Genomic DNA, 16121 nt, shown 5'->3' with positions numbered 1-16121 from the left:
CCAAATGCTGAATGGAGGGATATTTAGAGGAATATCTGAATGCATTTTCACTTCAAGGGGCTTTTGTGTGTGTGTGTGTGTGTGTGTGTGTGTGTGTGTGTGTGTGTGTGTGTGTGTATGTGTGTGTGTGTGTGTGTGTGTCCTCTTGGGATAAAAACACTTCTCATTTCTCCTACAGCTACTTTCCTTCATCACTCCCCCACTCATTTCTTCCACTTCCTTTTCTCTTGATTCAATGTCAATGCATACTGTGAATAATAATAATAATAATAATTATATATATATATATACACTGTATGCTGTTTTATTTTCAATGAAGAAATGAAGATAACTTAAAACTAATCAGAAATACACATTATACATTGCTAATGTGGTAAATGACTATTCTAGCTGCAAATGTCTGTTTTTTGGTGCAATATCTACATTGGTGTATACTGTAGAGGCCCATTTGCAGCAACTATCACTCAAGTGTTCTAATCGCACAATGCGTTTGCTCATTGCATGAGAAGGCTAATGGATGATTAGAAAACCCCTGTGCAATCATGTTAGCACAGCTGAAAACGGTTTAGCTGGTTAGAGAAACTATAAAACTAACCTCCCTTTGAGTAGGTTGAGTATCTGGAGCTGGGTTGATTAAATGCTCAAAATGGCCAGAAAAAGACACTTTCATGCGAAACTCGACAGTCTATTCTTGTTCTTAAAAATGAAGGATATTCCATGTGAGAAGTTGCCAAAAAACTGAAGATTTCTTACAACGGTATGTACTACTCCCTTCAGAGAACAGCACAAACAGGCTCTAACCAGAGTAGAAAGAGAAGTGGGAGGCCCCGCAGCACAACTGAGCAAGAAGATAAGTACATTATAGTCTATAGTTTGAGAAGGTCCTCAACTGGCAGCTTCACTAAATAGTACCCGCAAAACGCCAGTGTCAACATCCACAGTGAAGAGGTGACTCCGGGATGCTGGCCTTTAGGGCAGAGTGGCAGAGAAAAAGCCATATCTGAGACTGGCCAATAAAAGAAAAAGATTAATATGGGCAAAAGAACACAAATATTGGACAGAGGAAGATTGGAAAAAAGTGTTATGGACGGACGAATCGAAGTTTGAGGTGTTTGGATCATACAGAAGAACACTTGTGAGACACATAACAACTGAAAAGATGCTGGAAGAGTGCCTGACACCATCAGTCAAGAAAGGTGGGGGTAATGTGATGGTCTGGGGTTGCTTTGGTGCTGGTAAGATGGGAGATTTGTTCAGGGTAAAAGAGATTTTGTATAAGGAAGGCTATCACTCCATTTTGCAACACCATGCCATACCCTGTGGACAGCGCTTGATTGGAGCCAATTTCATCCTACAACAGGACAATGACCCAAAGCACACCTCCAAATTGTGCAAGAACTATTTAGAGAAGAAGCATGCAACAGGTATTCTATCTGCAATGGAGTGGCCAGCGCAGTCACCAGATCTAAACCCCATTGAGCTGTTGTGGGAGCAACTTGACGGTATGGTACGGAAGAAGTGTCCATCCAGCCAATCCAACTTGTGGGAGGGGCTTTTAGAAGCGTGAGGTGAAATTTCTCCACATTACCTCGGCAAATTAACAGCTTGAATGCCAAAGGTCTACAATGCTGTAATTGCCGCAAATGGAGAATTCTTTGACGAAAGCAAAGTTTGAAGGACAAAAATATTATTTCAAATACAAATCATTATTTCTAACCTTGTCAATGTCTTTACTATATTTTCTATTGATTTTACAACTCGTGGTGGTACATAAAAGTGTGACTTTTCATGGAAAACAAAATTGTCTGGGTGACCTCAACTACCGCCCGGTTGCACTCACTCCCATCCTCATGAAGTGCTTCGAGCGGCTAGTCATGCACCACATCAAATCTGCCCTCCCTTTAACCCTGGACCCTTTTCAGTTTGCTTATCGGTCCAACCGCTCGACCGATGACGCCATCTCCACTGCCCTACATTCAACCCTCATCCACCTGGAGACCAAAGACTTGTATGCCAGAGTGTTGTTCATTGACTTCAGCTCAGCATTCAACACAATCATCCCCCAGCAGCTCATCTACAAACTGGACCAGCTCGGACTCAACACCCTCCATACGCAACTGGCTGCTGGACTTCCTGACAGGGAGACCACAGGCAGTTTGAGTCGGCAACAACACCTCCAGCACCATAATGCTGAACACGGGAGCCCCCCAAGGATGTGTTCTGAGCCCCTTCCTCTTCACTCTGCTAACCCATGACTGCACACCGACTTCCAGCTCCAATCTCTACATCAAGTTTGCAGACGACACGACTGTAGTGGCTCTCATCAACAACAACGATGAGACACCCTACAGAAATGAGGTGAGCCTCCTGGCTATGTGGTGCAAGGACAACAATCTCCATCTGAATGTGGAGAAAACAATGGAGATTGTTGTGGACTTCAGGAGAACACGCACCCAGCATGCTCCACTAACTATCAATGGTGCTGCAGGGTCAGCAGCACCAAGTTCCTGGGTATGCACATCTCCGAGGACCTGTCCTGTGACCGCAACACCGCATTGCTGGCCAAAAAAGCCCCACAAACTGAGGAGAGCAAGAGCCCCACGCCCTATCATGCTCACCTTCTACAGAGGCACCATTGAGAGCATCTTAACTAGCTGCATCACCGTGTGGTATGGCGCCTGCACCATTTCCCGCCGTAAGACACTGCAGCGCATCGTGAGACCAGCTGAAAAGATCACTGGTGCCTCTCTCCCTTCCCTCAAAGATATTTACAACACCCACCTCACCCGCAAAGCCATCAGCATTGCAGGTGATCCCACCCACCCCTCTCACAGCCTTTTCAGCCTGCTGCCATCAGGTAGGATACTGCAGAGTCTGCAGGCTAGAACAAGCAGACTCAAGGACAGTTTCTTTCACCAGACAGTCAGGAGGCTCAACTCCCTCCCTGCTCTGCCCCCTGCCATAGCCTTGAACTCTACCCTCACACTGCCCTGCCCTCCCCCCAGCACCTGACTACCTGTCCCCCCCCCATCAACTCAGGGACTATGCACACGTCACTTCCCCTACAGGATTTAAGAGTGTATAGAGATGTTTACCATCCCTTGTGTTTCGTCCAATACTTCATGCTGTACTGCCTGTGTTGTCCTGCCTGTGTTGTCCTGCCTGTGTTGTATTGCCTTTTGTACTGCCTGTTTACCGTGGGTCAGACAGGACTGCAATTTCATCTGTGCTGTATGTCGTGTATATGGCACACTTGACAATAAAGCTAACTTTGACTTTGATTTATACACACACACACACACACACACACACACAGTACACACACACACACACACAAACTTTTCATATATGAGGCACATCGGATAATAAAAATTTTTACGAAAATTAAAGGTTTTTAGGTGTGCCTTATAGTGTGGAAAATACTGTGTTTGTGTGTATATATATATATATATATATATATATATATATATATATATGATGAGCAGGTGCACCGCTGTCTGTATTTGTTTGTATCTATTCAACCATCTAAATTATCAGTATCTGTACTCGGAATGGGAGGAATTTAAACCGGAAGTTGGTGAAGTTTTAACGGAAATGGGTGGGGCTTAAATCGGTACATTTCAAGTCCGAAATTGATATGAATTGATCAGAAAGTGCTATCCTTATTCAATATTTTAAAACTATAGAACAACATCAAAACAGATTCAAATAGATGTTTTTGATCACAAAAATAAGAACTATTTACAGAACACGTTTTTTATGAACTCGGAACATAAATATTCATAAGTGTATGAATGAATATTTATTCGACTTGTTCGCCACTTTATTGAAAATGATCAGTATTTCTCCTATGTTGAATGTACCGATTGCAAATCTACATTTCAAAATAAACTTCATCAGTGCAGTCACTTGAATCGAGTTTTTAATAAATTATTTCTTACAATTATTTAGTTTACAGAGATGTTGATAATCATTTTACGAAAAAAAGGTTGTTTATTGTCTGTTGATGTCTGCATTTTGCATAAAACCACTGCGGATGATTATTGGACTACAGCTGTCCTGGCATCATTGACGATTATTGAGCAAATGAAGGCTGGTCCGTGAAAATATTGTCTTATATGACACTGGTCCGTGGTGCAAAAAAGGTTGGAGACCACTGCTGGTTATTTATCTGCGTGTAGTTCCTGGAACACATTAACTGCGAGTAACGAGTGCACACTGTATGGCATTTACTGTGATCTGGATACACATTTCTCAATTTAACCTACACATACACTGTAAATATTTTGTTACTCACAGCCGACTAATAACAGAAACGTTAGTCAGACTTATGAACAACAGCCTTAAAATAACAATTTGCAGGTCAAGAAACACAACAGACATCAAGACAAGCTGAGACAACACTGAGTGTACTGTTACGCTAGCAACTCTTTGATGGTGGGTTTAGACATACTGCTTTGAGTTAAACAGCTGCAGCATCAGCATGCTAATACACATGTCAACACTGTTCAAATGTGTGTTGAGGGTTTGCGCAGTTGTATATTTAATAGACAAAAAAATGTACAGCTGAGAATGATGGAATAACATGTAGGATTTGTTATGTTTCCATAAAAAAAGTGATTTTTTTTTGTTTCACCAAAGGAAGTAAATGTAAGTTAAATGAAATAAAAATGTTCCCAAAGTCTAGTCCATATAGATACCTATACAAATAATCACGTCAAACTCCTATAGTTTCAGAGATGTTCGTAGATAAGCCTGTATAACATTACCTTCTATATTAATGTAAATATTAACAGGCATGTTGTCCAAAAATGTGAATTAAAAATTTCATAAAAGCCTCTGATTTGCAATATCTCATGATTGTGTTTCACAATTACCGGTATGTATCAATATATTCTGCTTAAACGGAATTTGTGACCCACACAGCAGATAAGCAGCATTAAACGAAACCATAGCAAATGTTTCGTATATAAAAAATTGATGGATGGACGCTTTCACAGATGTTGTAAATGAGAAATATTCCCAAAATATGATGTCTGTTCTGTAGCAAAGACAAAAAAAGAAGTAAAAAAAGGGAAGCAGAATCATCTGGGAGACAATAAAAATACAGTGTGTGTGTGTGTGTGTGTGTGTGTGTGTGTGTGTGTGTGTGTGTGTGTGTGTGTGTGTGTGTGTGTGTAATAACAGCTCACAGAGGTTGAAAGCAAATCTTTACATAAACCATTTCAAACCCACAGATGAAACCCTTCCTGCAAACTGCTTAATGCATCTAATGTAGGGTGTTTTCCTGTGTGTATGTGTGTGTGCGTGTGTTGGGAATCTGACAGTACAAAGCCTCATCGTCACTTGATTATCTCAGATGTTTGCTTTATTTGACTGTATATTAAGATTTGATCTAGTTGCCCAGATAAGATCATTAGTGACAAGCTGTCTTATGGGACACATTCGTTTTTGTCACTTCCTGATGACAGTATCAGTCTGGAGAGAACTTGTTGAAACTATGCAAACAGATGGTAGTGGAATCTGCTGCTGCCAGAGCTCTTGCATATGCAAAGATTTTGGTTTCACATCACAAGTGAAATAAATTTTCATTCTTATAAGCACATTTGAGATGTTTTGATTATGGGGGACAGCAATAGCTCAGTCCACTATTGGAGTATTAATAGTGAATTGGCTTGGGAACTGAAGGGTGACCGGTTCAAGTCCCACATAGACCAAATATATGGAGTGTTAACTTGCCCTTGAGCAAGGCAGCAACCCCTCAAGCTGTTCCCTTGCATGCTTACAGGCCCTGTGTGTTTTTAACTCGTATATCTACATGTGTGAAAATATATAGATTGAAAAAAATATTTCCCTACAGATAATTCTTCTTAAATGATAAGACTAGCACCACATGAAACCTCTTTTTTTTTTACATTACATTTGATGGTGCAAGACATGAATGCCAAGACATATGTATATAAAATGTAAATAAAAACTTGACACAGTTGAAATTATGAGTAATTTATGACAAACATTTTGCGTGACTAAATGTTTGTGTACAAACTCTAAGATGACGCTTCAGGCCATGTAAAAAAACAAAAAACAAAGGGGGCCTTCAGTGCATTTATAAAAATATAAGGGTCTCCCTCTACATGCACTGATTTAGAACTGTCAAAACACTGGCTCAGCTTTGATTATGGCACAGGGGTCTAACGTTCCATTTATTTTATCATTAATGTTATACAGTATACTGATTGCTTTTTTTTTTTTTGTAAAAATAAAAAACACCAGGGGGTGCAGCTGTAATATTTGTTCTTCAATCAAGCTCATCAAATGACAGATAACAGAACACTAGATTAAAGCCGGTCAAGATGAACCAGTATAGTTGCTTACAGTCTAACATGAAAGCAAATTTTCAGTAATTAGTGTTCTAGTACTCAAAATACAAGGTGGAAAATGTTTTGTCCGCTACTAAGGTTATTCTGTAATTTTTTGTGAGTTGTGAGTGCAGCCTTTACCAGATAGTAACATGTCTCACTTTTAGTCTGCCACATATTTTATTGATAAAAACATCCCAAGTGGATTTTATTTTTATGTTTTCCATTATTAATAATTTCCCAAAGTACCCAACATACAAAATTTAAGAAAACAACAAAATGGACTAGAAAAAGCACATCTTTAAAAATAACATGTTTTAGACCAGACCACCAGGTCATATCTAGAATACATAGATGTTTTAGACATGTTTTTAACTTATACATGAACCTACGAACCTACGCACTGACCATTATTTTCTTTTAAAAATAATTATTCATATAACATTGTGGAAGATTAAAAGACAAGAGTAATAATTCAGGATACACAGACAAAATTGGCCCAAATCAAAACAAAATGTATAGAAGACAGACTGAAAACAGATGGACTGTCTGGGGAACTAGAGATAAATGATTAAAAAACACTATTAACTAAAACCAAAGGTTATTTTTTGGACACACAGGATTGGGAAAGACTGACTCAAATTAATCACAAAGTTTGAAAGTTTTTACAAAGCATCAGACAGAAACAGACAGTATGTCAGTGTGCAGCAAAGGGAATCTATACGTGTTACAGCATTTGAAGTTAATATTGATCAAAAGGAGAGTAAAAACCCTGATTCCGTCACTGGCTATTGGTTGTTCGAAGCATTTCAGCAAAGATAGCCATGCTAAGAAAATGAAAAGAACCAATTTCCAGAGGAATTCAATCCAAGCTGACAAGTTTAACATTGTACATTTGTGATTGAGTTTCTCCTTCACTGTGACTTGAGTCCTCCATAGCTTTGATGGATGCAATGTGTCTTAAACCGATTCAAAAGTATAGTGACCCACATCTGTAAGTGCCCTCCTAAACATATCTCTTGCAGAGATTATAATTTGTAATCGATAAAAATAGTCACCGTGTTATTGTTATATTACTCGGCAGAAATGCAAAATCTTTATGATAGTTGTTCTGGAAAATAGCAAGGAGACATTTTGCAACTTCTACAGCTTTAGAAGTTAATTTTCTTTTAAATTCCATTTTAATTAGAAAAATAATGGTAGGAGCAATTAATGAGTAAGCCTTTAAACTATGTCTTTTTCACTACCAGACATTTGAAGTCCTGCCAGAATTTGAGGATAAATGATATGGGAAAAAAGAAAATGTACCTAATACTGTAACTGCATTAGAATTTCCTCCTTATTCATGAAACCACTTTAGTAATAATGAAACAGTAAAAATTTAAAATAATGTGAGTGTATCTACTATCTATGAGTGGCTACGTCTTGTGTAAGGGCTATGCAAGATTTTTCACACTGTCTTCTTCAAATTTACTGTTTGCAACAAGTATAATCAAATTCCAAAGAACAAACATTTCTGCTCCACCCATAGATTTGATATTGGGCCAAGTTTGTTTTTATACAGAAAACGGGAAATTGTGCAGGAGGAACACAACCATAGCACTGCTACCAAATCACACAGTATCCCACTTTACCATTTTGAACAGTAGTCCCTTGACAGCTCTGCTGCACTCGATTATTTAAAGTAAAGACTAGAGAACTGTAGACTGAGACGGGAATCGTTTTTCAAGTTCTTCCACAATAGAGTCCATGTTTGGGTTGGGCTGAGTCCTTGGAGGAGGTAGATCAGGAGACTCCTCTTCTACCACCATTTCATCTTTACCCCCTTCACCACCATCCACTCCTACTCCTCTTCCTGATAGAGCATTTAAGGAGTCAAGTGAATCAAGAGAATCCATGGAGGCTCTGCTTTTCATAACCTTTTTGAAAGGGATTTGTTTCTGATCTATCTGGCTGAACATATTAGCAACAGACTTTTCAATGTCCGCAATGTTTTGGATGTTCTTTAATATTCCTTTCAGCTCTTTTCGGGGAGGCTCTGGTTCCACAGGTTGGGGTGGTAACACTGGTCGAAGGGAAACTGGCCGCAGGGCTGGTGCCTCGGAAAGTGACGGGAGGACAAAGGTCGATGGACGCAAAAGTGAGGGTGACAGAGGAGGAGGGGGAGGAGGCGGGGGGGGAGGAGGAGGGGGGGGAGGAGGAACCTGCTTTTCTGTATGGTTGGAATGAGATGAGTGAAGAGAAAAAGGTGGAGGAGAGGAGGCTTTATGTGGAGGAGAAGGAGAAGGAGAGGGAGGAGGGAGAGGAGCAAATGTAAAGGATGGTGGAGTTAGAGTTGGAGATGATAGGGATGGGGGTGGTAGGGATGGAGGTGGTAGGGATGGAGGTGGTAGGGATGGAGGTGGTAGGGATGGAGGTGGTAGGGATGGAGGTGGTGGTGGTGGAGTTGATGGAGGATCAGGGATAACCTCTAAATGGATCTGAAGTGTTTCATCTGCACCCTGACTTCCTGTTAAATTTGCCCCGAAACGCCGTAGTACAGGTGGAGTTGGCTTGTGACTTGGTGGAGGGGTCCCTCCATCACTTTGGGTGACAATTATACTTGGGGGGGCATCTCTAACCTCAATAGCTGGGAGACCATGGGTGGGGGTGGGTTTGTTATGCTGAGGAGACTCAGGGAAAACTGAAAGAAGGATATCGGGTGACAAAGATCCTCGTGAGTCTCTGTTCTGCCTTTGCCTCATTTCCTGGAGTGCCTGTTGCTCAAACTGTCTTGCTTGTTCTTTGACCGTTAGTTTTGGTTCTAGACTTGGACTTCCCATTAAGTCTGAATCCAAACCCCGGTCAAATCCTGAATCCAGACCACCATCTTTACTCTCTTTGAACCCAGCTTTTAGAAGTTCAAGCTCCCACTGCACAGGATCCATAACCACTTGGCGTCTCAAAGTGTCATACATGTCTCTTCGATGCAACCTTGATGGGAGTGTCCAGCTGTGTCCAATCCCAGATCCCCATCTGTTATCACTGCCAATGTACCCCCCAAATCCCACATCTCCACCATGAGAGCTGAGTCTCAGCCAGGCATCTCGGAGGCCTTTTCTGGTAGGGGAGAAATTTCCAAGAAGGTCTCTTCTCCTCTGGCTTCTTCCAAGAGTCTCTGGACTGCTCAATGTCCCGTCCTCATGGTAGATAGGATTTTTTATAGTCAGAGGATTTTCATCAGATAAAAAGGTGATACTTGACTCAGACTTTGGTAGATTGTTGAGCACCCCTCCATTAGCAATGCACTGATTGTGAGCAGCAATTGCTCGGGATGCAAAGTCTGAAATCAGACGTTGGCGGTCAGTTTCATCCAGACTGCCGCCACTCCCACCACCACTATGGTTTAACCGGCTGGTACATGGATTGAGAAAAGATGAAAAAGAAGGAAAGATGAAACAGGATCGAATAAAGGTAGAAATAGCAGACAAATTAGGATGGAGTGAAGTTTTATATTATAAAATGGAGAAGGGAGTCAGAAAATAAATGAAATTTAAATTCAAGAAAAATAATGCAAAGAACGGTTAGCTTAAATATTTTAGAGAATTGACATCAGAGGAATGGATAAAAAACACTTGAGGTGTTTTGTGATATACGACATAGAGATAGAGTACAGGAATGAGAGGAAGACAAATCTTCAAAGACGTAATGGTGTTTTCTTTTCATGTTATTTTTACTAGAAGGGCAAGACACTGAGAAATAAAAAAAAAAGTGTCTTGAAACAGAAAGGAAGGGAATGCAAATAGATTTTATGTTCGCTAAAAGTGGTACACTACAAAGACACTGCCGCGTCACGACTATAAACAATGTTACATCTGGTTGAGCTGGGAGAGACAACTTGTGTGACATGGAGTTCTGAAAGTACGCAGATTCCCCGCTGACAAAAAGATATTCTCCTCTATAGTTGAAGAGAATGGAATCTGTGGTGAAGTTTGAGACTTTGCTGAACCTCTGCAAAAAGAATGTTGGTACTCCATGGCACATGGCTGCCTACTTCCATGCCTAGGTGACTGCCAGAAATCTGAGGCAACTCTTACAATTTGCTAGAAACATGAAACGAGGGAACTACAAATGTGGATAACACAACACAAATCTAAAGCAACAACTCGGCTACAGCAAAATATAAAAAACAATCAAGGATGAAACCTTTTTCAGAGTCCTACTCACTTTTGTCTGTCAGACATGAAGATAGATGGATGGTGAGAATAAGAGATGTTATCATTCAGAATCAGAACAGGAAGAGGAGTGATGAAATCATAGCAAAAAATGATGTTAAATGATGAAAGTTAGGAAAAAGCTGGTAGAAAACCTTTATCTGGTATAATATAAAAAGCTGGTAGAAAACCTTTATCTGGTATAATATAGTGACAAATCAAGTAGAAATAAGCAGAATGTTACTGTCAAAAGGATAAATTATTGCACAGAAACATCAATAATATTTGTATCCTTCTCCAGAAAATGGAACTAGAAACATAGTCTGGAAATAAATCACAAGTAAAATGTGAACAACTGCAGAAAATGCAATTAAAAAATGAGAGCTTTAATATAATTTTAATTAGTGGCACAGCCATTGATGATGCAGTAATCTATAGTATTGCTTAATATAAATTAATATGATTTAATTATTATTATATAACTTTATTCATTGTGCTGCTCTTGATTAAAAATTAATTTATCTTGGTTAGGTTAACAGAAACTAAAATCAAAGATAGTCAAAGAAGCCACCACAGGAAATTAAAAGAGGTAAAATACTTGGAAAATAAATTTACTGAGCAGTTTAATAATGGACAATACTTATGTATGCGCAAACTTCTGCACTACAACATTTTTTTGTGCTCAATGCGGACTATTTGCTCCTATTCAGAATATTGAGATATACACACACACAAAGTATCCAAGCAGCCACAATTAAACAACATCTGCAGCTTATCAATAAAATTAATTATTGTCCAGAGTGGTCTTAAAAAATAATGGTCTACATTTATTTCAATTATCCCATATCCAAGTTCATTTCTGCAAATATTTTTCAGGGCATCATTTGTGCTCAAATACACACACACACACACACACACACACTGTTGTGTCATTTAGAAATAGTTTTGACAATCTTGCATATGAATTGCTCTCATGTTAATGGAACTGAGGAGACATGTCAAGGACGGGCAGGAAACCAGTGATGCATGTAATACTGATAAGACTTCCTCTCAACCTATTCTTAACGCTCCAGTAACAATTTATAAATTAACTATCCATGTACTGCCTAGAGAGAAAGAGAAACAGAGAGAGAGAGAGAGAAACAGAGAGAGAGAGAGAGAGAGAGAGAGAGAGAGAGAGAGAGAGAGAGAGAGAGAGAGAGAGAGAGAGAGAGAGAGAGAGAGAGAGAGAGAGAGAACGTTCCAACGAAAATTAAAATACATCTTGACGTGCATGCTCGACAAGTTTCCAGGATTTACAGAAATGTGGGCACTGAAAATCATCAACAAAATATTTTCTATTGCTTCAGTTTGGTGCTTCTGGCCTATGACCATAAAATTAAAACTTAATAAAAAAAGTTACTTTTTCCAATATGACAGAATGACTGATCAATAAAAAGATACTCTTAGATGATACATTTACTTATTCTTTCCATACAATTTCACTTAAAGTCACCAATCCATAAAAACACATGAACTAGAGAGGATGCCCGCTGGTTAAAATGTAGTAAATACTGTATATTTTTAAAAATTCACAACATAAGTAAATTGTATGTGATGGCTCCTGCTTCTGTTATTTTGTAGGCGGATCTTTGACATTTTAACATTTTGTGCAGTAGGAATATTGGCACACATTGCAACTGGTGACTGACAATGAAAAAGCTGAATGCAGTTGAACTCGAAAGATAAAATTGCAGGGTTTATTTATGACTTTCAATGCATTCACGATCAGAGTTTTGTCTTGTGTTAATCTGATAAAGAGTAACAAGTCATGCTTGGTTTATAAAATGATAGTGGTGGACTCTACATAATGCCAACCTCTCCTAACACACCAAAATGAGTAGTAAAACACAGTCTCCAGAACTATAAAGCTTCAAGGATACATTCACAGCAGAACTTCGAGGGACAACTCTGCCCATAAATCCTTGCAAGTGAAGTGCTCATGTTTTAGGATTCATTTTGGCACCATTAAAAAAAAGTCAACTCAAGTGGCAAATCAACAAGTTGCATCATAGTGAGGAGGTTCATGTGAGTTGTTGCCTCATGCTGAGAAAAAGCTCTCCATGTTCCAAATAGACTTCAAAGATAGTTATGTATAATGCACATCAAATTTTCTCTAAATATTTGGAGCAACAAAATCATAAGAAGATGCTGAACAGCAGTTCTCACAGGATAAAGCCTGCTGCCAATTTTCTGTGAGTGCAGTAACCTCATGATTGATCGGTATGAATTAAAAGTAGCTCGAGATTTGAAATGTTACCTTTAAGTATAGTTGTGAAGCTAGTCAGTCTTCACACATATCAGTTATGTGTGGAAGTATGTGCTGCATCTAGAATATCCAGAATCTAATGCTGTGTCTAAGGGTTGCAGATAGTTTTGTAACAGTTTTGTCCTTTTTTAAATATTTCTATTAAGGATGTATGGTTAAAAAAAAGTGACTTGTGCTCTACCTTACATGGTTAGTTGAGAATCAAAGATATGTGATGTGGTGAATATAATGTTAATGCCTCTGCTTTCAGTTATCAATGAACATGCAACTTCACACATGACTTACATGGCATTGTCACCAAGCTCCTCATACAGGTTATTGGTGGGGCCTCCACCAGGTTTGCCCGTAGGCAATGACATCTGGATGCGGGCAGTTTTGGCACACTCTGCCTGGCGTCTGGACACAGAAGAGAAAAAAACACAGTTGATTATCTAAAGCTAAAGAAAAACCCAAGTACAAGTGTGTTTTTCTGTATGTTGGTGTGTTGTTTTTAGGCATGCTGGGATTTCAGATGATCCACCATTTCTCCAAACTCAAAGATCCAAGATATTAACAAAATATAAATGTCCTAATTAACATGCCTTAACACAACTAGGCTACAACTACAGTATTTACATAACTCAAGGTTCAAGCTTACAGAAACATGTTATGCAATATGTAATAACTTATTTTAGTCCAAAATTTTCTGAAGTATAAAGTCAAAGAATATACAGTAAAACTTGTCACTTCATTAAACTAGAGAAACATTTAAATAATGATGTGGACGTTTTTCATCTGATAGGAAGATTCTTGTAGCTCTTCCCATCTCACCTGGACTCTAATATGACCACACATGGACATAGTCTCATAAAAGCATCAAGTTAGGACATTTACTGATGTTCTTCAGGATTCATTTGTTTGATTGTCTGCTGTCCTACCCATCTCACTGTCCTTCCTGGTCTCATCCGTTATATTACACAATAAAAGTCAAGAGATTAATCACCATGAAAGGCATTTAAGAAAACACCAACATGAATATTTTAGACCAGCGGTATAAAAGCAGTACTTACTCTTTGAATCTGGTTGGAGGAGAGCGAATGAGCAACGGGGAAAGACAGAAAGATTTACATTACTTGAAAATAAATCACAGAATAAGTCTTGTCTTACTGGTTGTGATTTACAAGAAAGCCATGTGATTGGTTTTCATTACAGTCATTTAGCAACAGGAATTAGTGGTGATTATACTGATGATTAGTATTATGCTTGTCTTTCTTCTATACTGCTGTCCTCCCTCAGGATTTTGTCTCAGGATGAGTAGCTCTCTTCAAAGTGCACTGACCCATTCAGTATGCGTGTTTGTTAGTCCACCTGTTGGTGTGTGTTCAGGGAGATGGATGAAAGTAATAGTCTTTCACGCTGGTTAGCTAAACAAACTATTAGAATTGGCACTATGGGACAGGCTGCCATGCTGAATCATCCAGGGGAATAACTGGAGCCAGTGATAAAATGATAAATAGGGCAAATAGACGTCCTGAGGGAGAGACTGCCAGCTATGTTAGTTTTATTTTTTTCTAACCACCTGTAGTTCCTAAAAAGAAATACATTTTCTCAATAATTTGTCATCATTTTAACCTTCCTGTTCAGAGTCTCCCATTAAAGACCCACATATTTTGTACCTTGTGTATACAATTGTTGAATAATTTCTCAAAATAATACATGAAAAGAAGAATTTAACGAAGCTTAACGGCTTCAAAGTATATTATACAATCAATGTGTGCATGTCTTTAAACTACGTTTGGGATTTTACTCAATGTTCTGATATCCCATTCACTGATTTCTGGAAATAAGGATATACATTTCTTGGTCAACCTCTCAAGTTATCAGTCACTTGATTTTCTCCTGTTGATACTGTAAATCTTTTTCCTTGAAAACAATGGATTTAACAGTACATTTGATGATTTATGTTCCCTTTTGGTGCAGTGCCCCTGGGATGAACTAAGTGATATAAGTGACAGCCTCGTTGAATAGTGAGCACCCCTTTGAGGAGTTCACAGTTAAATTCCACATTTACACATAATCCATACTCACTGTCTGTATGTGATGATGACGATTAGTATGGCAGGGACACAACAGATAATGATAATAACAGCAAGGGCCAGTAGTGCCCCCTCTGTGTAGCCCACAGTCTGCATGGATTTCTTTACACTGGTCACTACTTCAGGAGTTCGGATCTCCAGAATTCGCCCACCGGGAGGAAAAAAAGGCTGGAACTCCTTATTGATGTCCAAGAGTTTACCATCGAGAAACCTTGAGAATCGAGCAACCAAAAAAAATTGAGTATTCGTCAATAAATATTAGACTTTTTTTGTTTGATTATACAGTCAGCAAAATACCTGAAAACTGAGGTCATGTCATTCCACTATCAGTGTATTGCGACATAATTGATTTTTAAGTATTTATATAGCACTTCTCAAACAAATCCAATGTAAATGTTTGATTTTCAAAAAAAAGGACACAAAAAACATAGTTGGAAAAAGAAACATAGAAAAAAAAAATAGGAAAAACATGATATGACTAATACAAATTATAATACTAATTATATTGCCCTCAACGGATTCATAAATCTTAAAGTAAAAATTATGTTGTGCTTCAACCTCATGGATTATGGAGAACATTTAATGAAATTTAGGCCAGAATAAAAGAAACAAATCAAAACAGACCTCCTCCTTAGCCGAGGTAAAAGCTATAAATAATAAAACCATAGAATTATAAAACCTACCATGAAGTCCAGACTTCACAGATTGTGTTTTCATTAAAGAGAATATTTCCAGCTTTTATGAAAAGCTGTTCTAACAACTTCAAGCATAATGACAGCATGACAGCACATTTTTGTTCTATTTTGTAGAAGAGCTGAAGTTAAATTCAGGACATGCTTCATCTCATGACATAAAGCTTTTGGAGAGCTATCTATTATACTTGTCCTGATATGTGAAACCTTACTTGTGAAGTTCCTGTCTGGATACAGCTCTGTTGGTCAGTGGGTCAATGGCATAAATCATAAGGTCCGACTTGGTATAGTCTTCCATCTCCAGCCCATCACCATGGCGGCGAGGCCCAATGGTTTCCACAACAACCTCTGCTCCTGGTATTTGTTCTTGGACGTATCGTTCCAAAATGCTGACAATGAATTTTATATATATATATATAATTAATGAGATCATAAATAAAACTCTACTGTAGCTTACACTTTTAAACATACAAAGACAAGGCCCTCAGGCTCAG

At 38.7% G+C, this 16121-nt stretch overlaps 1 protein-coding gene across 1 annotated transcript in view; it reads right to left on the bottom strand.

Moving 5' to 3' along the window:
• The window catches only part of LOC137588861 (protocadherin-15-like), a 139112-nt gene that overhangs the window by 16256 nt on the left and 106735 nt on the right, over positions 1-16121 (bottom strand). The window contains 4 exon segments of the mRNA XM_068306167.1: positions 13146-13256; positions 13910-13918; positions 14928-15146; positions 15840-16016. Coding sequence (XP_068162268.1) covers positions 13146-13256; positions 13910-13918; positions 14928-15146; positions 15840-16016 — 516 coding nt within the window.

The sequence above is a fragment of the Antennarius striatus genome, chromosome 21 (genome assembly GCF_040054535.1).
Source record: "Antennarius striatus isolate MH-2024 chromosome 21, ASM4005453v1, whole genome shotgun sequence".
NCBI classification, from domain to species: domain Eukaryota; kingdom Metazoa; phylum Chordata; class Actinopteri; order Lophiiformes; family Antennariidae; genus Antennarius; species Antennarius striatus.
The sequence above is the reverse complement of the archived record's forward strand: the minus strand, read 5'-3'. Positions and strand labels throughout refer to the sequence as shown.